Source organism: Sciurus vulgaris, assembly GCF_902686455.1.
Source record: "Sciurus vulgaris genome assembly, chromosome: 16".
Classification (NCBI taxonomy): Eukaryota; Metazoa; Chordata; class Mammalia; order Rodentia; family Sciuridae; genus Sciurus; species Sciurus vulgaris.
The window spans coordinates 28,168,329-28,181,935 of record NC_136477.1 but is presented as its reverse complement, the minus strand read 5'-3'; the positions used below and the strand labels follow the sequence as shown (position 1 = coordinate 28,181,935).

General features: G+C 34.2%; 1 protein-coding gene across 24 annotated transcripts in view; it reads right to left on the bottom strand.

The window, feature by feature from the left end:
- LRRFIP2 (LRR binding FLII interacting protein 2) overlaps positions 1–13,607 on the bottom strand; it is an 88,533-nt gene that overhangs the window by 21,503 nt on the left and 53,423 nt on the right. For 16 of the 24 annotated variants that reach the window (XM_079115886.1, XM_079115875.1, XM_079115869.1 and 13 more), the window contains 3 exons: positions 10,781–10,825; positions 9,236–9,352; positions 6,386–6,457 (listed from right to left, as the gene is read on the bottom strand). In XM_079115886.1, coding sequence (XP_078972012.1) covers positions 6,386–6,457; positions 9,236–9,352; positions 10,781–10,825 — 234 coding nt within the window. The remainder of the gene's footprint in view (positions 1–6,385; positions 6,458–9,235; positions 9,353–10,780; positions 10,826–13,607) is intronic. The other 8 variants (XM_079115889.1, XM_079115871.1, XM_079115874.1 and 5 more) reach the window with 1 other exon arrangement.

The window sequence follows — 13,607 nt, the reverse complement described above, 5'->3', positions numbered from 1 at the left end:
AAACATATTTGTAAGAGTCAGAAATAATGAATCATTAATATTTTCAGAAATGTTACTCCTGTAGTGTGCAGAATGAAGCATAACAACAGAATACAGCCTCTCTTTATACAAGTAAACATATTCATTTGAATTTTGCCACTTCCTGGACATCTGTTTTCTGAACTTTCCTACTGTGTATTATAATGCTAATGTAAATATGTAAACTTTTTTCTAGCTATTATTCAAATTTTAGTCACTTTTTATAAGTGAGAAATACAAAAATGAAAATTTAAAGAGAGCTAGCAAAAATGCCTGATATTTTGTATACCTCAAAACTTTGTATCTAAAATAGCTTACAAGTGTTTTTTCTAATAATTATATCAAATTCGGTAATTAGTATTACCTACTGATGTTTCTTTTAAAGCAAAAAGGAAAAACATTTCACACAGAAAAAATAAGTCCTGGAAATACATTTTAAAAAATACCAATGCAAAAGTTTAACAAGCCAAGATCAAGGTAAACCTCTAAATCCTGAACCTTTATATTTATAATCAGTTAATTTTTGACAAGTATGGCCATATACTTCAATAGGAAAAGAATAAATGATAAAGTTAACTGAACACTGACATATGAAAAGAATGAAATTAGACTCCTACTTCACACCATACAGAAAAGTTAGCTCAAAATGAACCATATATCTAAACATAACAGCTAAAACTACAAAATTCTTCAAAGAAAAAAAGTAAGTACATCTTCAGGACATTGGGGTACATAGTGGTTTCCTAGGCACAACAATGAAACCTTATTAACCCCCCCCCCGCAAAAAAAAAATAAAAAGATAGACTTCATCAAAATTAAAACTTTCATGCTTTAAATGACCATCAAGAAAATGAAAAGACAACCCACAGAATGGGAGAAAATATTTGTAAATCTTATACCTGATAAAATACTTGAAGTTAGAATATACAAAGAACTCCTACAACTCAACAATAAAAGACAATATAACTCAATTTAAAAATGGGCAAGGACTCAGATATTTTTCCAAAGAAGACACACAAGCGGCCAGTAAGCACATGAAAACATGCTCAATATTATTAGACTTTAGGGAAATGCAAATCGAAACCAAACAATGAGGCTGGGTGTAGTGGCTCATGCCTGTAATCCCAGCAACTCTGGGAGGCTGAGGCAGGAAGATTACCAGCACAAGGCTAGCCTAGACAATGTAAAGAGACCCTCAGCAACTTAGCAAGACCCTGTTTCAAAATAAAAAATAAAAAGGGCTGGAGATGTAACTCAGTGGGAAAGGACCCCTGGGTTCATTCCCTAATTCCCCCAAAATCCTCTCATTCACGAGAAGGGCTATAATCTATAATCAAAAAGAAAGAAACAAGGTATCAAGTACTAGAGAGGATATGGAGAAATTGGATCCCTCATACATTGCTAATGGGAATGTAAAATGGTACAGCTACTTTGGAAAACAGTTTGGCAGTTCCTCAAAATGTTAAATATAGAGTTACCATATGATCCAGCAATTCTCTTCCTGGTTATCTACTCCAGAAAAATGAAAAGGCATGTCTACATAAAGACTGCACACAAGCTGGGGATATAGCTCAGTTGGTAAAGTGCTTGCCTTGCAAGCACAAGGCCCTGGGTTCAATCCCCAGCGCCACCAAAAACAAACAAACAAACAAACAAACAAAAAAACTGTACACAAATGTTCACTGTAGCATTATTCATAATAGCAAAACTAGTAAATGATATGTAGTAAATCCATATAATGGAATATTAAGTCATTAAAAAAATACCAATGCATGTTATAACATGAATGAAACTTAAAAACATTATGCTAAATGAAAAAACAAAAAAAAAAGGATCATATATTATATGATTCTATTTATAGAAAAGCTCCAGAACAGGCAAATCTATAAAGACAGAAAGTTAGCAGCTGCCCAGGCTGAGGATGGGAATGGGAAAAGAAGAATGAGGAGAGGAAGAATGACTGTTAATAGGTACAGAGCTTCTTTCTGGGGTGATGAAATGTTTTAAAGCTGGGTTGCAGTGGTGGGTGTGCAACCCTGACTATGCTAAAAATCACTAACTAGGCACTTAAAATGGGCAAATTTTATGGTGTGTGAATTATACCTTAATAAGAATACACACAAATACTTTCCCTCCCTCCCTCTCTCTCTCTCCAAACTCACATTTCACAAGCCAGTGATGACTTGACACCCAAGATTTAAACTAATATTGGAAACATGCAGCCTAAATAAGGAATATAAGCAAAGTTAATTGTATAGTACTACATGTGTAATAGAATATTAATGTAATGCAGAATTTAGAACGATTCTCAGTCATCTGACAAATAGTGAAAAAAAAAAGTTCTTATCATAATGCAGTAAAGTAAAAATGCAATTTTCAATTTCCTCCCAGACCCACTGAATCAGAAAATCTGGAGGTAGAGTTCAGCAATATGTATTTTAAAAGGTCCCAAGTGATTTCTGGTGCACACCAAAGTTTTGAAATCACTGTGTAAATGTTTAAGCTTTGACTTTATATGCCCATGTACTCTTTTTTCTTATAAAATGACATTTTAATTTATTATATACATTAACATTATTCAAGCCTAAGTGTCATCAACCAGTTGTTCATTTAAAACAGATGTTTCCGGAAACAACAGTGGAGGAATGCCAAGTTCCAAAAGTAATATTGTAAATGGCAACAGGCACATATTTGACTAAATTATAGTCCATACACTGTAGCTCCAAGTATAAATTCACATTTTTTTTTTTTTTAAATGCCTGTATACTCTTGGAACAAACCTTCACAACCCTATGACCAAAACCCTCAACTAGTTTATGTGCTACTTGAATTCAGGGACATGATACCTTAATCATTTTATTCTCAGGGCTGTGCATAAAGCAGACATTTTCACCAAACTGGCCAAGTTATATGATAAGATTTATACCATAAACTATTAACTCTTCTCTTGATAGTTCTTCCTGGGATTACTTAAGTCAAACTCATTTCTCTCCTTATCCCTATCCTTCTTCTAAGACACAAAGGCATGGGAAATATTTAGAAGAACATTTTCTGAAAGGTCTTAATTAACTTAAAAAATAATCAATAAAAATGGATCAAGTATCTCTGTACTTTCACAAAGATGAATGAGTTGTTCTTGTCCTCTACATCTCAAAACCTGGTTAACAGCTTATGAAACTATTCAAGATTACTTAACATTTCCAAATCTATGAAAAGACTGAGATAGTGAATATAAAATTGATAAATATTATCAACTATTTGTCATTATAAGTCAAGAATTAGTAAAGGTGATTCACACTTAAAGAGTTTGGGAGAGTGAAAAACATCCATTCAAGCTAAGATCCTCAAGGAAGTAGAATCTGAACTGTTTCTTACCAAAAAAACATCTACCAGGGCTAGGGTTGTGGCTCAGTGGTAGAGCACTTGCCTAGCATGTGTGAGGCAGTGGGTTTGATTCTCAGCACTGCATATAAATAAACAAAATAAAGGTCCATCAACCTAAAAAGAAAAATCTATCAAAGCTGGATTTGTTTTGGCTAAATCAAGATTATGTTGCACCCAAGTGTCTGTGAAGGTAAACTGGTGTCACCCTTTCCTCACAGCCTGAAAAAAATCACAGTATATTCTAGTGCTAGAAGTTTGAGGGTGATACATTGAGTATCTTCGTACAGGTCCTGCCTCTCAAATTCTAATTTCTGCATTCAACATTTTTATAAATGTATGGGGTAAAACCCTGGCCTTTAAGATTTGGAGTTGGGGTAGGGGTTAACTGGGTATTCAACCCAGGGGTACTCTACAACTGAACTATACCCCAGTCCGTTTTTATTTTTTTGAGACAAGGTCCCACTAAGTTGCCAAGACTGGCCCTGAACTTGTGTTCCTCCTGTGTTAGCCTCTAGAGAAGCTAAGATTACAGGTATGTGCCACCATACCCAGCTTCAGATAGGTTCTTGACTAATATTATGATAATAATACCTAATAATAATTGCAGAATTTATTAAATATTTACATGTTCTTTACATGACTTACTAAATTTAATTCTTTGAGCAACTCCATCAGATAGATATTTACCATCATCCTCATTTGGCAGATAAGAGAACTAACAGGGAGGCCAAGTAACTTAAGTTTGGACAGATGGTAAGCCTAGACTTTAAGAATGTTTTTAGTAATTCTGAAATATTATCTACCAGTTAAACTAAAAACTGCTCCTAAGAGTACCTAAGCAAAACATGGTAAGATTTTCACTGGGAGAAAAATAATACAGATAAAGCAAACTTCTTCCTTGACCACATGCCCTCCAGAGACATCAGTGTGTGGGAGAGAACCTTTCAGGCACTTCCTATTCATTCATATGCAGATATTCCTTGCGTCTTTTTATATTTTCAAACATAAATTACACATTATACATTGTATGCTACAGTTTGCCTTCTTTGAATGTCTTGAAAAGTTTTTGGTTGCTAGAAACAAGATTTACTACGTTCTTTTATTTACTGCTGTCATTCAACATTAAAACATAGTTAAATGTTAATTTTAATAGTTTTTTAAATGGACTTAGTCCTTTATAAAATCATTAAAAACCTTTTAGCTCACTTGTTTTTTCATAATATTTTACTGCATCTAAGTAAAATAAGTGCATGCTAAATAGTACTATGGCATGTGATAAACACTATATTGCCAAAGGATCGACTTTCCTGATTAAAGAAAGGATAAAGGGAACAGTGGGGGGAAAAGTTCCAAAGGCAAACATAACAGTCAAGAATAATGTCATTAGCAGTGAAACAACATACTTTTTTTAATAGGATATGACACAACACAATGCTTGATCACCAGATACACTTCTCTATCACTTAAAAGAGTCATTTCAAGGATAAATACAATCTGAGGTCAAGTTAAACTATATACTAGCATGAATTAAGAAAAGGGATCTTATCTGTTCATGTCTCAAATCTAAGATGTTCTTTTGTATACTTCAAAAATGCAATAAAGAGCAGATTTAAAATGTAAGAGAAAACGTCTTAAGTAAAATTTAAAACTAGAAAGACTGCCTCTGAATCACTTGATTGCTTTCCTGATACTTTGTTACATGAGAATTTAATATGCACATATTTATTTAATGTACTGAATTTGTTCCCTGGACCCAAGATTTTTCTATAAGTTATATCTTCAAAAGTTTAAAGCAGGATTAAATCCTGAAGATTATATGAGAATAGTAACCAATTCTGTAATTTTCATGATGTTTACTGTCAACTTCACGAGGTCTTACTAGCAGCTTTCAGGCCTCCTTTGTGGGTACTCCCCATAGGATTCCCACCCTTTCTGGTCCTGTGTCTTAACTGTAAGTTTTTATGGACCAAAGCACCTGCATGAAGGTGGTGGCTGGGAGCTCAGCTACTTCAAATCATGTCCTGCTCATGAGGTTCATGCTTTGTCCTTTGAGCATATCCTGAGTCACCTTTCTGAATGCCTTGCTGTTTTAGAGACTTGGTGCATATTTTGATCGTAAATCAGGATACCATATGCAGAGAAACTTTGGATTTCTTCATAAAACTAGGCTTCACCCTTCGTAATGAAACATGGGGTAAAAAAAGAACATGATAACAAATGTGATTTACAACCAACATGTTTACCTCATCTGTCCTTTTTTTTTTTTTTTTTTTTTTTGGTGGTGCTGGGGATTGAACCCAGGACCTTACACCTTACACATGCTAGACAAGTGCTCTATCACTGAGCTACACCCCCAACCCCTTATCTCATACATTTATATTGAAAGCTACTAGTCATCCTTGTTGAGAAAAGATAAAGCCCACTTAAATTTACCTCCAAATTCTTTAAGACACTAGATCTGTGTAATCCTTTTTGCCTAAGTAAAAACAAAGAAAATGGAGGCCTCATTGTCTTCTGATTCCTTCCTCCAGAGGGGATATTTATAAAAATGCTTTCTCATTTGTTTCTTCCTCCTGCTTTTAATACTGACTGAATTAGGTGATATAAATAAGTAATACCCTTTCACTTAGCTCTGGAGAATTTTAAGGTCCAATTCTCAATTTAAAAAAATTCCTAGAATATTTTTAGGTGTTTGCCCTATTAAATTTGGCAGGGCTTAAACACAAGAGATGTGTAAATACTGTACAGGTCTTCAAAACTGTAATTTATAATATCTGCTGAATATTCCAAAAACTATACTCAAAATCTAAACAAGCAGAGATTGAAAGTTTGCCTTTCCTATGGTTTGCAGGTTAAGCACATGCTTGAAAGACAAACACTGTTAGTAAAGCTATGTGCAGTGGATTAACAGAATTTGTGAAACCACCATAGCCAACATTTCTGCATACAGAGCATGCTTGGGCTACAAATTGGGCCCTGATACCTTTAGTTCTTTAAGCCCCTGCATGTATCTGCCTTCTACATCCTGTATCTGGTCCTTAAGGTCATAGATATCCTGCAGGACATAGGAATGAACCATCGCATAAAACCAGGCACAAATATATCTTAAGTCTCACAAGAGTCAGATGAAAACATGACTTACTTTTTGCACATTCCAAATTAAAAGAAGAGAAATTAAAGCTATTACCCGAAACCACTACAAGGGGCAAATAGGTCAGATTGAATAGTGGGGCTGGGGAAAGGTCTGGAGAAATCAAGCCAAGTTTAAATATTTTCTTGGCACTAAATTCTGTTGAAAATAACATTAGTAAATGGAGGTATGGCTGTATACAGAAAAAAGGTACATAAAGTATAACTTTTTAATTTGACAAATAGCTTAAATAATTTTTAGTACAAGCCTCACCTAAAACTAGTAAAATGTAGAATAAAATTAACTATTAGCAAATTTGATTCATGCCTAAGTTTCAAAAAATATAGTAAACATAAATGAACAAAATTATCTTTCAATGACTTGGTTGCTGACCACAATTAATTTGGGAGAAAAAGAGGAAAGTTGAACACATTTTGAATACAATGTCAAATGATACATTCTAACCTGAAGATACCACATAATGATAAGAAAAGCATTTGCTTTGAATATTACCGTTATATTATTTTAAAAAACTAAAATAGGTCAAATTTTAAATGGAAAATATTGTTTCCCTTGTGCCTGACCCTATTATATAAGGTCTATTTTGAATACTTAATTCGGGTGGAACATAACTGCCAGGGCCCTGAATGCAACTCAACAATTATAGGCAGGATCAACTGCTAATGGCCAATTGAACACATTTTGGATATTACACTTCCCCTGCCCACTTCATTCCCTCCCTGGGAGATTTTTTTTTTACTCATTGATTAATTCAACAAACATTTACTAAGGACATACCAGAAGCCAGGTACTAGGGCACAAAATCTCACTTCCTTCAAGAAGGTCATTTTCTCAAGAAAGAAAACAAGACGTCAAGCATTGCGCTAAGAGCGGGTTCAGCCGAGACTGGAAGGCCCTATTCTCATGTCCTTATGTCTCACTAGAATGTAGCATCCAAAAGCAGGAAACTGTCTTATTCTACTATGCACCATCAGCCCTCATACCCTATAAATAATAAGAACTCAATAACAACATTTTCAAAGCCACAGCTATGCTGGACTGATTAGCTCAACTCCTGTGTCCAGCCCATTTCACAAACCATACTCCTGTTCCAACCCTACCTACCATCTTACTTGACCACCACCTGTTCCTACCTCTCCCACTGCTGTGTCAGTGAGAGGAGACTTCCAGGCTAGGTAAGACCATCTGAGTCCTAGACTCTCTTCAGCACTTGGCTCTGTCATCGTCTTTCTCTTCTCAATCTTCAACCTTACTCTCTCTGGCTCAATCCAATCCGTGAAAATCATAAACACTCCCACTTTTAAAAGAAGGTTAAAACCTCTTAATCTCCTCTCTCCCACCCCCACTTACTGCCCAACAAACTTCCAGCCTCACATGCTCACTTCAGATTATGTTTCTTACATTTTCTCCCTTCCATTTTAACTTGCCCATCTCATCTTCACTGTTCAACCACAGGGTTATTGTTCTCCTCTCCTGTGATGCTTCCTCTGAACTGTAGCCAGTTATTTTTTAATAATGCAAATCACAGAGTATTGCTCCCCTGCTTAATATACTACAGTTGTCAGGGTAAACTGAATTCCCTTTCAGGCTGCCATAGAAGATGCTTTGTGATTGGGCTCTCAGTTCTTTTCAGACTTCCCTCTCAACCACCACTTCTTCTTACTCTCAGCCTATCCTGTGGCAACTCTGCCATAACCTTCGGTCTGGTCTTCTGCATGCATCTTCTGGTCTTCTGCATGCATCTAAGAAAACCCACCCTCTTCAACTTCTTTGCTTAATTAGTGTTCATTCACAAATCTTGGCTCAGAATTTACTTCTCTGAAAAGCCTTTTGTTATCTCTTCTCCTAGTCTAATTTAGATGATGCCTTTCTGAATTAACTTAGCCCTATTCTTGGTACTACTGTATAGCACACCACCTGGTTTCATTGTTTTGAATCAGTTTGTCTTCTCTATGAGACAGTGGCATCCTGAAGACCAGAATGTGTTTTGCCTTCTCCAGGGCCAAGGGTTCAATAAATTTTGAATGAAGGAAGGAATAGAGGAAGGCAATTCCTTTCAGTACCCCTTCCCTGTTCCTCACAAATTTCAGATACTGCAAGTAGACTTTCAAGTATATTTTTTTAAGTTTTATTATCACAGATAAAAAAGGTTAATAAAAAGAGACACACCTAATGAGTCAAATAAGTTTTTCATTATCTTATGTTTTGCCCAAATATTACTATTACTTCAAATTACTACATATATTTTTGTGAAAAAAAAAGATAACTATATTCAAACAGTCAAATATTACTACAATGGCTCAAAATACTAATATTTCCCACAGTCTGGTTCTTTGTAAATCCACATATTTTCCATTTAAAATATGGCCAGTTAATTCTGATAGAATTACTTTATACACATAACAAAGGATTTTTTGGCATTTGTAGAACTTATTCTAATACCATCAAATTTTCAGGAAAGAGAACAGAAAAAAAGAATAATCTAATCTCCTTCTCTGCAGACACTGAAATATTCAAGTCAATTTTTTTTTAAGGAATTTATATTCCTTCTTTCCAGAAAGTCACATTAAATGTTAGAAGTTCCAGTATACTACAAAAAAAAAAAAAAAAAAAAAAAGAAAAAGAAAAGAAAAGAAAAAAAAAGAAGACTTTTTAAAAAGCAAACCAAAAGTTGCGGTTTACCCGCAATTCACTTAAAGAGGTGTCTGGATCTATCAAGCTGCTGGTATCCCCACTTCCACGTCTGGATGAGTTTCCACTTAGAGGGGTTGTTGCTGAGGCAGAATTTCGAGATGAAGGCTAGAAAGAGAGAAATATAACACTTAAGTCTTATTTCTTTAAAAATATATTTGCTATGGAAACAAAATGGGGTAGGGTGGTAGAAACAGATGTGCACTTCAGATGGATATACTAAAACAGTGCAGTCAGGAAGTTACCAAGTGCCACCAACAGGCAGTTTAAGCTGTTTGGAAAGAGAGCCACCCAGAAAAGGGCTGAGGACTACTAAGCATAATTCTGTAACTCAAACACCTTACCAGAATCTAGAATTCAAAATAACCAAGAAGGAAATCATTTTTAATAGGAGGTGACTCTTTCCTTTCTTTCTCTTCCTTCCTTCCTCTTTCTCTTTCTTGTGCCTCTACCACCAAGCTACATCCCCCAGCCCATGTTTATTTATTCTCTAAGTTTATCATTGCTATATTCAAATAGCACTTAAGTGATCACATTAGACTAATTTAAAGCAGTTTTAGAACTTTATAAATGGTATGCTAATTGGTACTTCCCCTATTTAGTTCCTAAAACTGCTTTAAGAATCTCCTCTTTTTCTCATACTTTGCTGATAAAGATGGAGAGCTGAGAGCAACAACACTGCATATCACTAGGAATTCAGATTGCTCTTTCCAAAATTAATTTCATGTAAGAGTATGTACTGATTAATAAACCATATAGATCTGTGTTATCCTGATATGCTACCTACTAGCCACACACGGCTTTTGAGCACTTGAAATGTGGTGAGACCAAACTGAGATTGAGTGGAAAATATATATCAGATTTCAAAGGCTTAGTGTGGAAAAAAGGAAGAAGTATATGTATCATTAATTTTTCACATTGACTCTATGTTGAAATATTTTGAATATTTGTGTTAAATACAACTTTGCTTCTTTTAACTTTTTTAATGTGGCTACTAGAAAATTTAGACTTATATACTTAAAACAGTGGCTTCCTTGTATTTCTATTAGACAAAGCTCATCTAACTTTCCTGGGTACAATGTAGAAATATTCCTGAAAGTCATTTCCCTAATCAACTTTCTAAAGCTACTTTCAGAAGAAAAGTTAGAAACTAACACAAAAGGGGTTATTTTATTTAAAGAAATAACTTATGCATAAAGAAATCAAATTCTCAGTTTGTCACCACCACTCCTAAACACATTTCATTTCTAGTGTTTAATGGCTTCTCAGGATCAATTTCTAGAGGAATGAAAATCAAAAGAACAGCCAAAAACTTAAGAGGTGACATTCAATGAAATAAAATGCAGTCTTTTCTCTTCCCTTCCCAGGATTTCACATGATTTAACTTCAGAGGAATTTTGAGGGGTCAGGGACAGGAAATAGATGAAGGGAGCAAGAGTAGTTCCATCAGGCCAATTGTAGTAAAATAATGAACAAGTCACAGAAAAGTTTAATTGACCTTGAGAACATAATTCTCTTAGGAATTTATATACTCACCCTTGTGTAATTTTCAGCATACTGTTTGTCAGATTTTTCATCCAACTAGAAAAGAACAGAGAGAACAATCAGAAAAGATGCTTAGTATGTTGATTTTTTATTTTCTTTTTAAGGGCCCCAAAATAAGTGATCTCATTTGAGTTCCCAAGTTCAATGAAACCTAAAAGTAAATAAGTACTAAAAACAAAATAAATGTTAAGACACATAAGACAAAATGTTGAGAACTTTAATTCTTACCCAAGAAAGACATGCAGTAATCAAGTTATTATGCTCATTCAGAAGACAGATTTCAGATAGATTTTCTTTTCACGGTATTTAAAACACATTAAAGAAAACTATATGTAAAATTAAGTTTTAGTACTGCAAATGTTAATACAAAAACGTGTGTGTATATCAAAAAGGAAGTTCTGATAAAACCAAAAGCCAAAGAATTATTTCTAAACATTATTAAGACACAAATAGATGAGACTAGTATATTTAGCCAAATAAGTTCAGATTCAACTAAAAGCACATTAAATATAATCATCAAATATTTTTTCCCTCACATCATTAAGAATGTTTTTGTTCTGAGTAATATTTGCACATGTGGCCAAAAAAAAGGAGGGGGTGTGATATGAGAAATAGGTCTTTCTCCCTAAGACACCATATTCCAACCTTCAATCACCAAAAGCAACCAACCCCTAAATCATTAAAAAGAAATCCTGACAATAGTGTCCCAGACATATTCCGTATCTTCCTTTCCCCTTACCAAATCTCAACATTTTGAGAAAGTATTTCATTTTTCTTCATAGCATTTATTATTCTCTGATACTTCATTTATTCACTCAGGACCTGTTCTCTCTACATACTGTCTTTATGTTTTTCTCTGTATTCCTAATACCAATAATAACATCTAGTATACAAAAGGACATAAAATTTGTTGTAAAAATGAATAAGTACATCCTACTCCATCTGTACTTATAGATGTATTGATCTCATTTATTTGAACAGCTTCATAGTAATCTGTAATCCTGATATATCATGACTGACTGAAACTATTACTGATGAAACGCCTTGGGGTTGTTTTAGACAATGTCTCAAGAAGGGAAAGTTCTAGTCTAAAATTCTGACTTTGAAGCTAAGGTCAAAATTTCAGAGATGAAAGAGTTTGCTAAAGGTTTAACAATTACTAAATGTCGGAGTTGGATCCAAACCTCAGCTTTATGAAAGCCAGTGTTCATATTATTTACTTGCATATACTATTCCAATTACCACTAAGGGAAAAAGGCACATAAGGACTTAATTAAACATAAAATATACCCAGACTCCAAAACCCTAGACCAACCAACTTTCCCAGTCCAAACAAGAGAAGAAATCTGAAAACCTCCATCAGTTAATTATTAAAACACAAAATATTATCATTTCTAGTTCTACTCAGAACACTTCACCCTAACTTCCTCATATTTAAAAGTTTTCAGTGTTCTTTTTATTACCACATTCATCATGTTTATAAATACCTTTTATTATATCAATAATTGAAATATTAGACATTTAACTCTTTTGTTACTTCTTGCTATAATACTCTCAAAAATTGTTTTATTTGGATTTTTAAAACAACATATAAAATATTTTGCAATAAACAAGTAATAACAGTAGGCAAAAGTTGTTTTTCTATATTGCCAATTATTGCCTTAAAAGGTAACATATAATCCTTCCTCAAATCTGAACTGGTAAAATGCACTGCCAAATATTTAATATGCTATTCTTCAGGGTAAAAGAATTATTATATCTGAATAAACTGCCTCAGTTTTCTCAGAGTATTTTTCAACTCTTTTCTGCTAACAAGGAGAAAAATGAGCAGTATTCGAAATTATTCTTCTAAGTCTATTTAAAACTTTCTTCCTATTTGCTGTTTATAAAAATTACCCCCAAACTCACCCATTTCTTAGCAGACCATCACCTTGGAATAATCTTACATTTCAGAGGTTGGCATCTCTGAACTAGGCCATCACAACATTGAATCTTATCACTTTCTCTGTCTTCTGACAGATCCCAAATGTCGCAACCCCAAGTGATCATGCGCCAAACCTCAGGGATTGTTAAGCCAGCAAAAAATGCCCAGGGCAGTCATGCTGCAGTCCAGTTATTCTGGCTGCAGTGACTTGGCCAGAGATGCTTCAGCTCTCACTTCTGAGACTTGTACTGTAAAGCCAGTTGAAATCTGTTATTCTAAAAGCCCCGTTTCAATAACCAGGATGTCTAACTAGCTGCAGTGCAATGACAACTTAATATTTATAATAATGACCCAAAGAGTCTGCCAAGATCCTGAAAAGGCTTTTAAAATGGAATAATATTTAATCATGTTTAAGGTATAAAACCATAGTCTACAAAGCTATTTATAGTGTAATTTGTTCAATCGTGGATCCTAATCCTCTACTGTCTGTTTCATATATATATATACATATATAATATATATATAATATATATATTTAGATATATGTATTTATATACACAGGTTAAGTATCCCTTCTTTGAAATGTTTAAGTGTTAAGATTTTGGATTTTTCAGATTTTAGAATATTGGTATATACATAATGAAATATGTCAGGCATGGGATCCAAGTCTGAATATGAAATTCACTTATTGCTCATGTATACCGTAGCCATAGACTGAAGGGGATTCCATACTTTATTTTTAGTGTGCCTGAGTACTGACAATGATCTAGCATACAAAGTGTGAGATTCTTCATTTGTGGCACCATTTGGTGCTCCAAAAATGTCAGGTTTTGAAGCATTTCTGATTTTTTGGATAAGAGATGCTCAACCTGTACTGGTTTGTTACTGCTATTC